Below are 11,980 nucleotides of genomic sequence, written 5' to 3' on the forward strand. Positions count from 1 at the left end.
GACGACGGGGTAGTATTGCGTGTCGTGGACGAAGGTGCTGACGTGCTGATAGAGATCTCCAATGGCAGCCTGCGGTGTCTACCGCGGCTCGGTGGCTTCTTCAGGCCAAATGCCGAGCGGCTGTTGTAGACAGATGATGGGGACGCTGCTGGCATAGCGAAAGGTTCGGGAGCATCGGGAGGGGGAGACGGCGACGAAGGAAGTTGTCGCTTCTTCCCAGCGACTTTGGAAGAGCTATCGGCCCTCTCATCACCTTCAAGGGGGGCATCCAATGGGCCACCGGTGCCTTGAAAGTCCATGTCCATGTCGTCGTCTGATGTTGGAAGGCCAGGGAGATGGAATTGAGAAGACTGATTGTAGGGGGCAGCGGAGGGTAAGGGGACAGCGGAGGGCAAGGGGGCAGCGGAGGGTAAGGGGGCAGCGGAGGGCAAAGGGCCAGTGGAGGGCAAAGGGCCAGCGGAGGGCAAAGGGGCAGTGGAGGGTAATGCGGGAGCAGGAGCAGGATGTTGCAGTGTTGGATCGATGGAGGGATCACCATGTGAACCCCCAGCATAAGGCATTGCTGGGGGATAGTAGTGCTGGCCATAATGCGAGGGTGGAGTGCTGGAAGGATGGATATCGGGCGGGGGATATTGAGGAGGCGGTTGAGGGTACTGCATGGGACCAGCGCTGGTATCAATGTGCATGGGGGGACCGGCGCTGGTATCAATGTGCATGGGGGGACCGGCGCTGGTGTCAAGTTGCATGGGGGTACCAGCCCCAGCATGTCGTCCAACCAAGGAATATAACGCGCCGGCGTGATCGACGCCAGGTCTTGATGAGTGAGTCTTCGCGGCCATGGACGGATTGGAATGCCAAATGGCATCCAGTTCCGTATACCATGGGAGCTCTAAGAGCGCTGCATCTACGAAACACATCAGCTAAGGACCAGAAAATAAGGAACGAGGACTCACCCAAAAGATTTTTCGTTTGCGTGCCTTCACCAGGCATCACACCAGCGCCAGTACTGTCAAAAGATGCCTTGAGTTTCTTGTATTTCCCCCTAAGTCTACATAAATTTCAGTATTTTTTGTAACGGAAGAAAAAACGGGAACGACTCACGTTTGGATGCGGTTGCAGACTCCGTCACGAAACTTCTTTGCGTTGGTGGCGAACGCGTAACCGTACCTCGGGTGGTCAGTGAAAATAAGTTTGGCCAGGGTACCATACACCTGCCCCTTGTCCGAGCCCGAGGCACCATCATCAACGGCAGCCATCGCTTTCTTGCCGTCAGAGTAGAAAAGTACTCTGCAATCGGCGGGGTGCGTGGAGAGATGGTTGACGAGGATGTCGGTAAGAGCACAGTCGCTCTGCCACTGGATAGTCAGGCGGGGTACATGCTGTTCTGGAGGGGGTTTGGCTGGTCCGCGAGTGTTTGGACCTTCGTCGTCCATCGACCTGGAGCAACGCACTAGAGGGTTAGCTTTCAAGCGTGCAGAACGGCGTACACGTTGGCGAGAAGGAGGCATGGTTGTTTGAAACTCCGCCAGCGATGCCGGCCTGACCTTCAATCGCAGTCCCAGCGGCCGAAGTGTTGGAAGCCGCTTAGCCACGAGTTGAAAGCCTTAGTCAGAGTTCAGCGAGCTTTCAAACATTTCTAATTTTTATTTTGAGTACCACTAGTAACACAAACTCTACAGTAAGTTAAGTCACCAATCAAATGTTTCATCATTGTCCTCCTCATCAGAGAATCCTGCAATAACTAATGTCTCCTCCTCTATGATTGGAGCTGTAGGCAGTGCATTGCACACTACTATCTCCCCTCTGTTTGTATTTTTTTTTGGCGGACGGAGCATCGTTAATATGAATGCAGCGCGATCTAGCGCGCTTCACCAGCGGAATCGACTCCTATTGCATACAGTTCCTTTGCGGACACCGGCACAAAGTAGGCGGGTGTTGACTACTTCAATACCAGTTGCCTCACCTTCCAGCTCTTCGCCATCTTCCGGTCATGGTCATGGACACGGGAAAGCATTCAATTCTTCACTTGCCGTAGACAGCATTGGTATTGCAGGTAGCAATCCTGCCGAATTCGCTTTAATCAATCAGTTCGAGACCTCGCAAACGCTCCCGGAGCCTATCTCCCCGATCAAACAACATGAAAAACTCGTGCAGTCTGGGGTACTTCGAAGTGACGATCATCAGATTCGCATCATTGGCAAATTTCAACGTTTCTGGGAGCAGGTGCTCAAGTACGACCCTCCGCATATACCCGAAGTGAAGACAAGTAATTCATTGGTGATTGTTTTTTATTCTGTTTGATGATCGTTGACCCGCTCGCTCCTAGATGTCTCGTCTGTTTTCTCGTGCGCCTTCAGCACCAGAAACCCCGCCCACATCGGCACCAAAAGGTCTTTACCTTTATAGTGACGTTGGCACATAACTTACGTTCTGTCATTGTCCATTCTCGTGCGAAAAGTATGCCTTACAGTGAGGGGCCTCCTCAGCATAGCACATGGGAATATTTTCGACAAGGAACATATAATAAAGGCCAAGACACTCGAGGTGCTCCATCGAATTCTGCTACAACGTCATGTCTCCTGTTACCGAGATCATCACGCTCATCAGCAACCATGCGATGAAGACGACTTCCAACTTCCAGGAAGTTCTTGAGCTCTTGCGCCAGCCTACTATTGAAGGCATTCAAAAGATGTACTGGGGTGGCCGCATCCAGCAGCCCGGGGTTAGGCAGTGGTTCATCAGTGCATTCTAATTCCAGTAACGCTGTATTGAGCTAATTATGTGCACAGATTGGGACCGCCGTCCTCAGGGGTCAGAGTCGACGGCCGCAACAATGGCACAGGTCAAAGAGAAGCTTGACGCGATCATCGAATCCCAACTGACGCGCAGGCTCGTCGCTTCCAATCCCTTTCTGCCTACCAAATACTTTGCCGCGCCGTTCACAGAAGTCATCATCAGCACCATAAAGCCTGAAACGGACCTGAACACATTCAACAAGGTAATTGTGCCAAAGATAGTATCCAGCTGTTGTTTTGACGGAGTGCCCAGAATGCCCTGTGCACCTTGATTGGAGTAGAACATTTTGAAAGCTATAAAGGATGAAAGTTAAATCGCGATCACACGATTGAATCAGTGCTCACAATCAACTACTTCCGCTAGAGGGATCGTTCTGTACATACGTAGGAATCGTCAGTAGTGGATCACCGGGAGATATTCATAACTTTACTTGTCTGCAAAATATGAATCAGGTCACGGATCATCTGATAAAAACCAAGACGCTTACCTCCCGCTTTCTATACAACTAGCGTTTACTTTGTAACTCCAGGCGGCAATTCTCTAACTAACTTATTTATTCGAGATCGAAGTGCACGGAGTCCTATTGCCTTATATGTGATTGTGACATGACTAAGTGAGCGCGGCAGTCCTGTCTTCCATACGCGGTGTTCTTTTGGTTAGAGCTCGACGCTCGTGATCAAGAAGGGGACATCATTATCATCATTGATGCATCATCCACATGATCTTTTCTTACTTATCCAAACTTTTCAAATTATTATATAGGTAGCAAGTGCGGGGAAGAGTCAGAAGACCTCCGGTCACTGTAACTCTACGTCTCATGTCTCCGCAACAGAAAGCTCTTATTCTTCCCGAAAAGCAGGGCAACTTCAAGGTTGGCTCCCGCAGCATACCCAGCCCTGGCATCGGGCAACTCCTGGTCAAGGTTCATTCTGCTGCCCTGAACCCGGTTGACTACAAGATACAGGACGACGGGATATTCGTGACCCATTACCCTGCCGTCCTTGGCGTGGACATTGCTGGCATTGTCGAGGAACTAGGAGAAGGTGTTGAGAATTTCCGCAAAGGCGATAAAGTGTCAGACATGTCTTTCCGCCTGTGCTTATAGGCTAAACTTTGGTTTACAGATTGGCCCATGGAAATCCCTCAATTATTGATCAGGGTGCGTTTCAGCAGTACTCGCTAACCGTTGCGACGTCTACTGCCAAAGTAAGTCCTGAGTGGTCCGTCGGCAATGTCATCGGCTATATCCCATCCCAGATTCCTTCGAGTCAATCTTTCGATAGCGCAGCTACCGTTCCTCAGGGGTTGGATACTGCAATAGCGGGCTTGTACGGAAAACACCTCGGAGCTGGGATAGCCCCTCCTTGGGCGAAGACTGCCAGCGATCTTGAACCCAAGTATCCCATCGTCATCCTTGGCGGTTCTTCCTCTGTGGGTTCATACAGTGAGAGAAGTGTGACTCGCCTCTTTACCCGTATCCTGATAGTCTTTTAGCCATCCAACTTGCTCGTCTTTCAGGGTTCTATCCTATCATTACTACAGCATCCCCTAACAATGAAGACCTTGTCAAGGATTACGGCGCAACCCACTTTTTTGACCGGCACCTTTCCGGCAGGCAGTTAATGGCGGCCATCAGTGAAGTAACCGACAGTCCTATCAGGATCGTTTATGACGCTATCTCGCTGCCCGAAACACAGTCTGTTGGATGGGGATTGTTGGCGCAAAACGGCATTCTAGTATTAACCCTTCCTCCATCAGTCAAGGAAGATGAAGGCAAGGGGCGCAAGGCCGTTTCCACCATCGGGAGCCCACATGTCCCATATGATGAAGAGATCTTCCGCAGCTCTTGGGCTATGATTGAAAAGTGGCTCTCAGAGGGTACTATTCAGGTTCGTTCTGCAATTACTGTCTATCTATGTCTCACAGTTATGTAGCCGAACAACTATGAAATCCTTCCGAACGGGCTCGAAGGTATTATCGGAGGGCTGGAAAGGATGAGAATGGAACAGGTGTCTGGAACGAAGTTGGTCGCTCACCCTCAGGAAACAAAGTAAATATGCATGTTTCGCGGTCGCTAACTTGGGTGTATTAGTAGTACTAGTATGTACTTGTAAGTCTATCGGCTATCAGTTGGGCGAAGTTTTGCAATAAAGGAAGTGCGATTTGCAGGAAATGCAGAGCAAAACCATAATATGTTGCCAAGTAAAGGAAGCACGGTGCTAGTCAGCTGGGCAATCAGGAAAGTTTGCAATCTGCCGACGAGCTTCTCGCTAGAGATGAACGCAGAGGACCTTCGCACGAATAAACCTCGAAAGGCCCTGGTGATGCACGAGAGATTCAGAAGGTCCACAGGATATATTAATAGGAAACTCAATATCTAAGCATTATAGTTCTTGTGAGCAACATACGAGGACGTACAACAAGTTGACGTAGGATAACTGCCTCTAAGCTGGCATAATTTATCCATGTTCATGGATGATAACAACTCGACTTTCGTCTTCTCACAGCGACAGTCTTCGAACTGCTCGCAACATTTTTGCTTGAACTCCGAGTCCGCGTTTGAGTTGGTACGAGCACGTTGCTCATTTCTGCATCAATTTTGATGGTTCAAATTCGTACGTTGCACTCTAAAGCAACTAGTCATTGTGCGTCAAGTCGAATCTTTGAGTGAGATAAAATTATGTGCAACTTGAAAGTGGTTGAGCAATGGTTGAGTGAGTGTTGGTGTTCGGGATTTGCCGAACGCACAAAAGAATAATATTGATAGGCTTTGACGCAGCACTCATGCATTCACAAAAGACATGGAAAACATACTTTCAATTGGGGCAGGCATCGCTCTGCGCGTCGTGCTCGACGTTGCAACAGGCAAAGACCACAAACTCATAGGTTCGTTTCGAGCAGTCTTAAACTTTTCAAGTGTATCTAATTTACTTCATTGCAAGGCATACTCATCGGACTTTGGGAAGGCGTCGTGCTCTCGCACTTCCTCTCAAAGCATCCCCGTTCTCGATCGAGGTCAAAAGACCCATACCTCGCCCTTGCTACGCGCATGGCAATTGACATTTACCTCTCACACTCGCTTTCTCGGTTTGCCCTCACATGTGCGTGGACGCTGGTTGGGCTCCTCCTTGCAGACGTCGCGCCCGGCATATGGCGCGATACAGGACTGAAGAGCATCTATAAGTCACTAAGGAGGGAGGTGAGATCTATGATAAAGGCCATGCCAAGATTCAAGGTCAAGAATGACTTGCGAGTCCCGAAAGTCCCGAGGATTTCCATCAAGAACCCCGTGTCTGGCTTGTTTACACGACGATCACCATCATCTGTCGTTTCGAGTACCCGTGCGGTACCTCCTGCTTCACCCTCCCAACAAACACACAAGAGACGCACACCACCTGGGACATACCCAGGCCGTCCAGCCCTTTCCGAGACGAACTCTGAGCTCAGTCGCGTACGCGAAGTCATTCCGGGTCCATCCCCAGCATTGATCTCAACCACCGTCGATCCCGCATGTCTTCCACCCGTAGACCTCCACTCCCAGCATATTTCGCATCTCTCCGATTCTGGGCCTTCGAGACATGACCCTATAACTACCCATGAGGAGAGCTGGGTGCACGTTAGCGTCTCTTCACATTCTCCAGAGCAAGGGCAGGACCCAGAACTAAGTGCTCTCGAAATCCCCCCGCTGATATCCGAAGGCGAAATTATCACCGCCAACGTCCAAGAAAACTCTCCAGCACATCACATGCATAACAACTCCCTCCCTACAATACCTGCTCACCAAATGCCACTGCCAGAATCACGCCCTGCCTCCGTCATGGGCAGCGTCTTCTCCCTATTTGGCGCAAGAAGTATATTGAGCCGCGCGCCGCGCGGTGACAAGACCCGCTCGGATGTGGGAATTGATGCCACTCAACATGAGGCAAGTACGACTGGGTGGCAGCGTCCAGCTGCCGGACAAGAACAGAACCATCCCAGCGCAACGGGACATTACCGCATGGGCTCAGTTCCTGGACCCTCAATGCTCAGGTATGCTGATGACGACGAAGAATCAGTGATGGGTTCAGTGGTTGGAACAAGCGCAAGGACTGAACCCATCTTCGGCGGTAGGTCAGAAACTCTGTTGGGTACTGGAGGAACAGCTTTCGCAGGCGGGTTTTCTGCCGAGGTGGCTGCACCCGAAGCTTTCGTGGGTGGGTTTGCAATGGAGTCTACTGTGTATGCCGTCGAGTCAGGCATTACGTCTCAGCCTCTATTTGCACTAGGTCAATCTAATGTGCCGTCTCATAACCCATCCGTGAACCCCATTCAAACACCCGCACCAACCCCTCCTGACATTCCAGTCACGACGTTTACAACTACCGATCCCCAACCCCTTGTAGACAATTTTCAACCATCAAACACTGATAGTATCCCAAGTGCCAACGCCAACACGGCCGCCTTCGATTCTCTCCAGAATTTCACCCCCAATGCGGACGACTCTGCCAGCAACTCAAATCCTCCTTTCACCGCCGGTCAAAGACCAGCAAAGAAGAAGAAACCGCGAAAGGACACTGCACAGGCACCTTCCACTCTACCTGAGACTATTCCTGAAGATCAACAGCAGACCTCTGCCCATGCTCAAATATCAGGCCCTGACTCTCAAAACCCGGCAGGCTCTGCACCAGACCCATTTTCCATCCCAGACGGTCCGATACAGGACGCGGCTGCTCCTGTGCAGCGTACAACAGAGATAGACACAGATACAATGAAGCATGGTGTTCGTGGGGTACAAGGACCCGACTTCTCGTACGGCAACCCCAGTTCGCCGCCACCGCCCTTCAAGGAGGTTGGGACGCCTATCGAACCGACTCTTCTTACACTAGAGCAAACCGAGCGCGAGTCGCTACGCGGGGAGTTCTTGATGCGGGAGCTGAAGCAGCTAGAGATGCTGGTCGTGAAAGCGGAGAGTGGGGCGGGGCGAGGAAGTCCGAGTGCATTGAGCGTGGACAGGCTGAATGGGATCAGGGAGAGGCTTGGGATGGTCAGGGTGAGAGTTGAGAGGAGGGTTTATGAAGGTACTTCTTTGATTTTGTTTCTTTTGGTTTCGGGCATAGTGCTGAATCTCCCCCTTTCTCTTCCTATGCATAGACCCTCCCGCTGACGTTGAAACCCCACCCCAACTCACCCTTTCAGGGATCGATGGCCCGTCAGCTGTTGACCTTGTGCAAACGGCCATTGTGGATATGCTCCTAGAAACGCCCCACGCAGAGTCATTAGCTGTCGTTGGGTATATCAACAAGCAGAAGAAGGGAAACGCAAAGACAACTGATTTGAAGAACGTTGTTGTAGATTGGGTGAAAGAGTAAGTTTTTCTTCTTCTTTCTCGTGTTGTTCTACCCCGCCTTTTATCAGCCTGAGACGGATTTTATTTTATTGTTTGATCTTTCCGTTGTGGCTTCGCGCTAATGCCTCGCATTGCAGGAACAAGTTCAAGGTCCGGAATGACCCAACGACGCCATTCATTCTAAATATCACGTTTTAAACGCTCGCGTGTTACACGCACACGAATATCATGTATACGGCGCCTTTCACCAGCCAGTGCGCGTCATGTTCACAACGGTCCCCGCACATGTTTCGTATGTGTGGATCCTATCACGACCTACGGCCATCATTCAACCATACAAGTACCCACCCCCACCAATTGCGCCACGACATTGATACCTAACCTATACCACGCACTCGATTTCATCTCCTGGAAACAAATACTGCTGGATAACGCTATCTCTGTTCTTTATGCTCTGATTTATGGTCGCTCACAGATATGCGGTACGAGTACTGTATTCTTTTGTACATAGTCTTTTATGTTGTGCGAATAATCACTTCAACGCGTTTTTGGTACTTATGCCCCAGTGCACAGTGAAGTATGATTTGCGGAGCTGCCAGACATGTGATTCATGGTACATGTGCAGTCAAACACTTCGGACTCCGGAGCACCCAAATACCCGAGGTATGCGTCGGGCATCCTGAGATGAACAAAAATTTGCACTTGTCACTCCGGAGTCCGGCATCATCTTGGTCTTTGGTGATCTCCAATTGTCGGATCATCCATTAGCTAACCGCCAAACATCAGAGGTAGTAACTATAGGACCAGATGCTGAGTGTCGAGGTTGGAGTACCTCTCCTGCGTCTTAATGAAATAAAGACGGGGTTTAGGGCTGATGTACGAGCCTTAACGCGGAACAAGGAAGACTATTGAAAGTCTCGTTTTAGTGCAGAAGGCCTATCAGCCAGTGATTATTCGCTTGCTTGTTGTGTCGATAACACGGCGTGTTCTGGACATCCCAGCGATTATGGTACTGCGGTAGCCTGAGAAGCTACTCTCACACCTCTCGAAGCAGCTGAGCTTCCGATACATTGTGCGCGCTTGCTGTGCTCTGGTAGCTCGCTTCAGCACCGAAGCGCGGATAATATGGGTAAGGCCGGGGCCGATTCTGTAGAGCTCTTGGTAGAGACCTCGGTCGCTTTTTCAAGGCTACGAAGACCCCACATCCATGAGGCATGCGGTTCTGCTATAAATTCAGCTTGGTCATAGGGTATTCCATCAAAATCGTGGGGCTCACCTCTCGCCAACAGTTTCACGATGTACCTCGACATTCTGTCCCTCATTTACGTTTTATGCGCACTTCATATTTCGTGCGCCGCCCGCGCAGTTGTTAAAGACACAGGTACGGATTATGTTCCAGCTCGGATGAATATTGATAACCTGTGTAAAGAAGCTGCCCTGGAGATGGCTGGTGTGGATCTTCAGATGTCGCCCGCAGCCGTTATCTGATTCCTGTGATAGTTCCCGCTGCCGACACTACGGGTGGAAAGCTGTGGATATCAGCCGTCCACGACGAAATAATCCCAAGCAAAGGCAAGAAGTCATAACTTGTTGCCCGGCGCCCTGTACTAATCGCACGCAGTCCGCTCTGATGGTCGGCATGCGGCGGAGGCTCGAATGACGCCCCTCGTTGGTACCCTTTGGCAAACAGGCGTTCATGAGGAAGTGTCACCCAGCCGAGGTAAATAATGCCCCTCGACTTGTCCTTCGGCTGTCATTTTTGCTTGCTACAGCAGGAGACAACAGGGCAACCGAACCTGAAGCGACACCAGTCGCCGGCGCTTTTTGGCAAATAAAGGGAATGGCTTCAAAGCTATGTCAGTCTATATGAACGATTGTTTGATTGGTGCTTACTAGAAAAATATAGCGGCTGTTCCGCGTGCTGCTGAGGGAGCTGTACCGACGCGTATTTCGGGATTGCTATTTCAAAGCGCCGTTCACGACAAGATCAGCGATTCGCAAGGCAAGCAACATGACTGATCGAACAAGAGTTTTACGTGCCCTTGCGCTATAGACTGACAGCGAAAGAAGCATTCATTCGTGAAGGGGTTCGCAGCAGTTGAAAAGCAGTGTTAGAAGGTTCTCACAGCTGGTTTCGGGGAGCGTGTTAGATGAGAATAATTTTCGCCTAATGATTTTCAACTACTTACCATTCCGCACAACATTTCCTTGAAGAGCGAGCTATCTGCGTTAAAGGTTTCTGTGCTGGTCCGCGAAGTCTGAGTGTGTGCACTGGGGAAACAGTGTCAGTCCGCAACTACTATGTTGTCACCCGACAGTAATAGTGCATGAAAGGATCAGTCTAGCTGGATGATGTCCCCTTTCACATTGAAGCACAACCGTTTGAAGGTGCTACTCTTAGTACTCTATCTGTCTCCTGAGGCTTGCGGACGAATCTAAGGTCTGGCAGTGAGTCGGGGTTGTAGGCATTCTCCGATTCAAGTCCTGATCATATGTGTACCGGACACGTAGAAGCAATTCTGTGTATGTGACTGTGGCATGTCTTTGACCACTACGACTCGGATCCCGTCGCTGGAGCGTGAGTCTTATTGCTACCGATATACATTTGGGCCTGCAGCACGGGTTTCCCCGGTCGGGATTCTAACAATTCTCGAACCGCGAGCCTTTCTGAGAAAGGTGACCCTATCGATGTCGAAAATACTCGGATAAAGGACCGTGGATTGGCTTGACGGAGGGGACGTAGTCAGGCAGGAACGGTACGGAAGGGGTACATAGTGAGGAATCTCGATGCGCCAAATTCTGGAAATTATAATGCGCGACTTACCATTTTTTGCTTGCCAGCGGCCATAAAATACAGTCTAATACAGTGCACACCACATGCGTATAGGTGTTTCTATTGAATTGGTTGTGATCGCGCACTGATGGCAACGACAAGTCGTAATTACATATGATAATCCCGACAGACCGCAGGGCGCGAACAACACGATTGTCGGACATGATGCATGTGCAAAACCCCCTGAAGCAAGGTTGACAACCGAATTGATAACGCCGAATTGGAGAAAGACTATTTTTCGCCAAGATAACAGTCTTCAACCTTCTTTAACCCGCTTGCCTTGATTTGGTGGTACAGGTAAGTAATAAAAATAATCCGCAAACACACTCGATGATCATATTTCTCAACATCGATGCTCAAAATATGCATCTCGAGCGAGGTTACACGACCACATCGTCCTACAGCGAGCATTGGTTTCCCCCCTAGGCAGACCAAAATAGAAGGAAGACAAGTCGTTCCTTCTTCCATACGGCTACCGATCCCTGATACTGGAAATAGCTTCAAGTACAGGCTGCGCACGTCTGGGAGGCAGGTGCGATTCCCCTTTGGATTTTTCCGCTCATGGTCGTCACATTGACTACCACTAACTCCAGGCATCAGCATCGCTTGCGTGCTCACGATAAACTAAACACCGGATGCTAGTAGCGTATCCAAACGCTCTCGCGCGGCGGTGGGTTATCATGAACCGTACTCGGACGTGAGCCGGTAGCGTTGCGACGCCCAAAGTTGCTGTGTCAGGAAACGAAACATAGTCTGCACTTAGTAGGACCTCCGCCTGCACGGCCATCTGCCATCATTGAGACAGTCCTTTGAAAATATCCGAGACTGGCGGCTCATCGTCACCGAGCGTCCCCGTATTTGAGTGATACGGTTCGCGGTGTCGCCAAGGAGTGCCCACTGCTTGATGATGAACCTATTTTGCACTCTTCAACTGTTGGATCAATCCTGCGTGGTTCGGACTTCATGCCGACCCAGCCTCGCGCAGTGCATGCCAGGGGGTAATAACATGCGTATAAATTGGATGA

The 11,980-nt window shown here is 50.4% G+C and overlaps 4 protein-coding genes across 4 annotated transcripts; all 4 read left to right on the plus strand.

The window, feature by feature from the left end:
• Positions 1-1,842: 1,842 nt before the first annotated feature.
• DEU56DRAFT_917353 (uncharacterized protein) lies at positions 1,843-2,422 on the plus strand (the record flags this gene model as incomplete). Its single annotated transcript, XM_041357977.1, has 2 exons — positions 1,843-2,277; positions 2,327-2,422. 2 exons carry the CDS (start codon positions 1,843-1,845, stop codon positions 2,420-2,422), a joined length of 531 nt encoding a protein of 176 aa, XP_041203744.1.
• Positions 2,423-2,572: 150 nt separating this feature from the next.
• DEU56DRAFT_983753 (uncharacterized protein) lies at positions 2,573-3,294 on the plus strand (the record flags this gene model as incomplete). Its single annotated transcript, XM_041359967.1, has 3 exons — positions 2,573-2,741; positions 2,790-2,998; positions 3,049-3,294. 3 exons carry the CDS (start codon positions 2,573-2,575, stop codon positions 3,100-3,102), a joined length of 432 nt encoding a protein of 143 aa, XP_041203745.1. The 3' UTR covers positions 3,103-3,294.
• A 319-nt stretch (positions 3,295-3,613) lies between these two features.
• DEU56DRAFT_873415 (chaperonin 10-like protein) lies at positions 3,614-4,850 on the plus strand (the record flags this gene model as incomplete). Its single annotated transcript, XM_041355858.1, has 5 exons — positions 3,614-3,870; positions 3,921-4,002; positions 4,054-4,240; positions 4,291-4,685; positions 4,731-4,850. The coding sequence occupies 5 exons, from the start codon at positions 3,614-3,616 to the stop codon at positions 4,848-4,850; spliced, it is 1,041 nt and encodes a 346-aa protein (XP_041203746.1).
• A 747-nt stretch (positions 4,851-5,597) lies between these two features.
• DEU56DRAFT_701937 (uncharacterized protein) lies at positions 5,598-5,917 on the plus strand (the record flags this gene model as incomplete). The annotated part of the gene is made up of 2 exons (XM_041347327.1): positions 5,598-5,682; positions 5,739-5,917. Coding segments are annotated over 2 exons (264 nt in total), but the record flags the coding sequence as incomplete, so codon positions are not given.
• Positions 5,918-11,980: the final 6,063 nt, after the last annotated feature.

Source organism: Suillus clintonianus, assembly GCF_016758775.1.
Source record: "Suillus clintonianus strain FC179 chromosome Unknown DEU56scaffold_105, whole genome shotgun sequence".
NCBI lineage: Eukaryota > Fungi > Basidiomycota > Agaricomycetes > Boletales > Suillaceae > Suillus > Suillus clintonianus.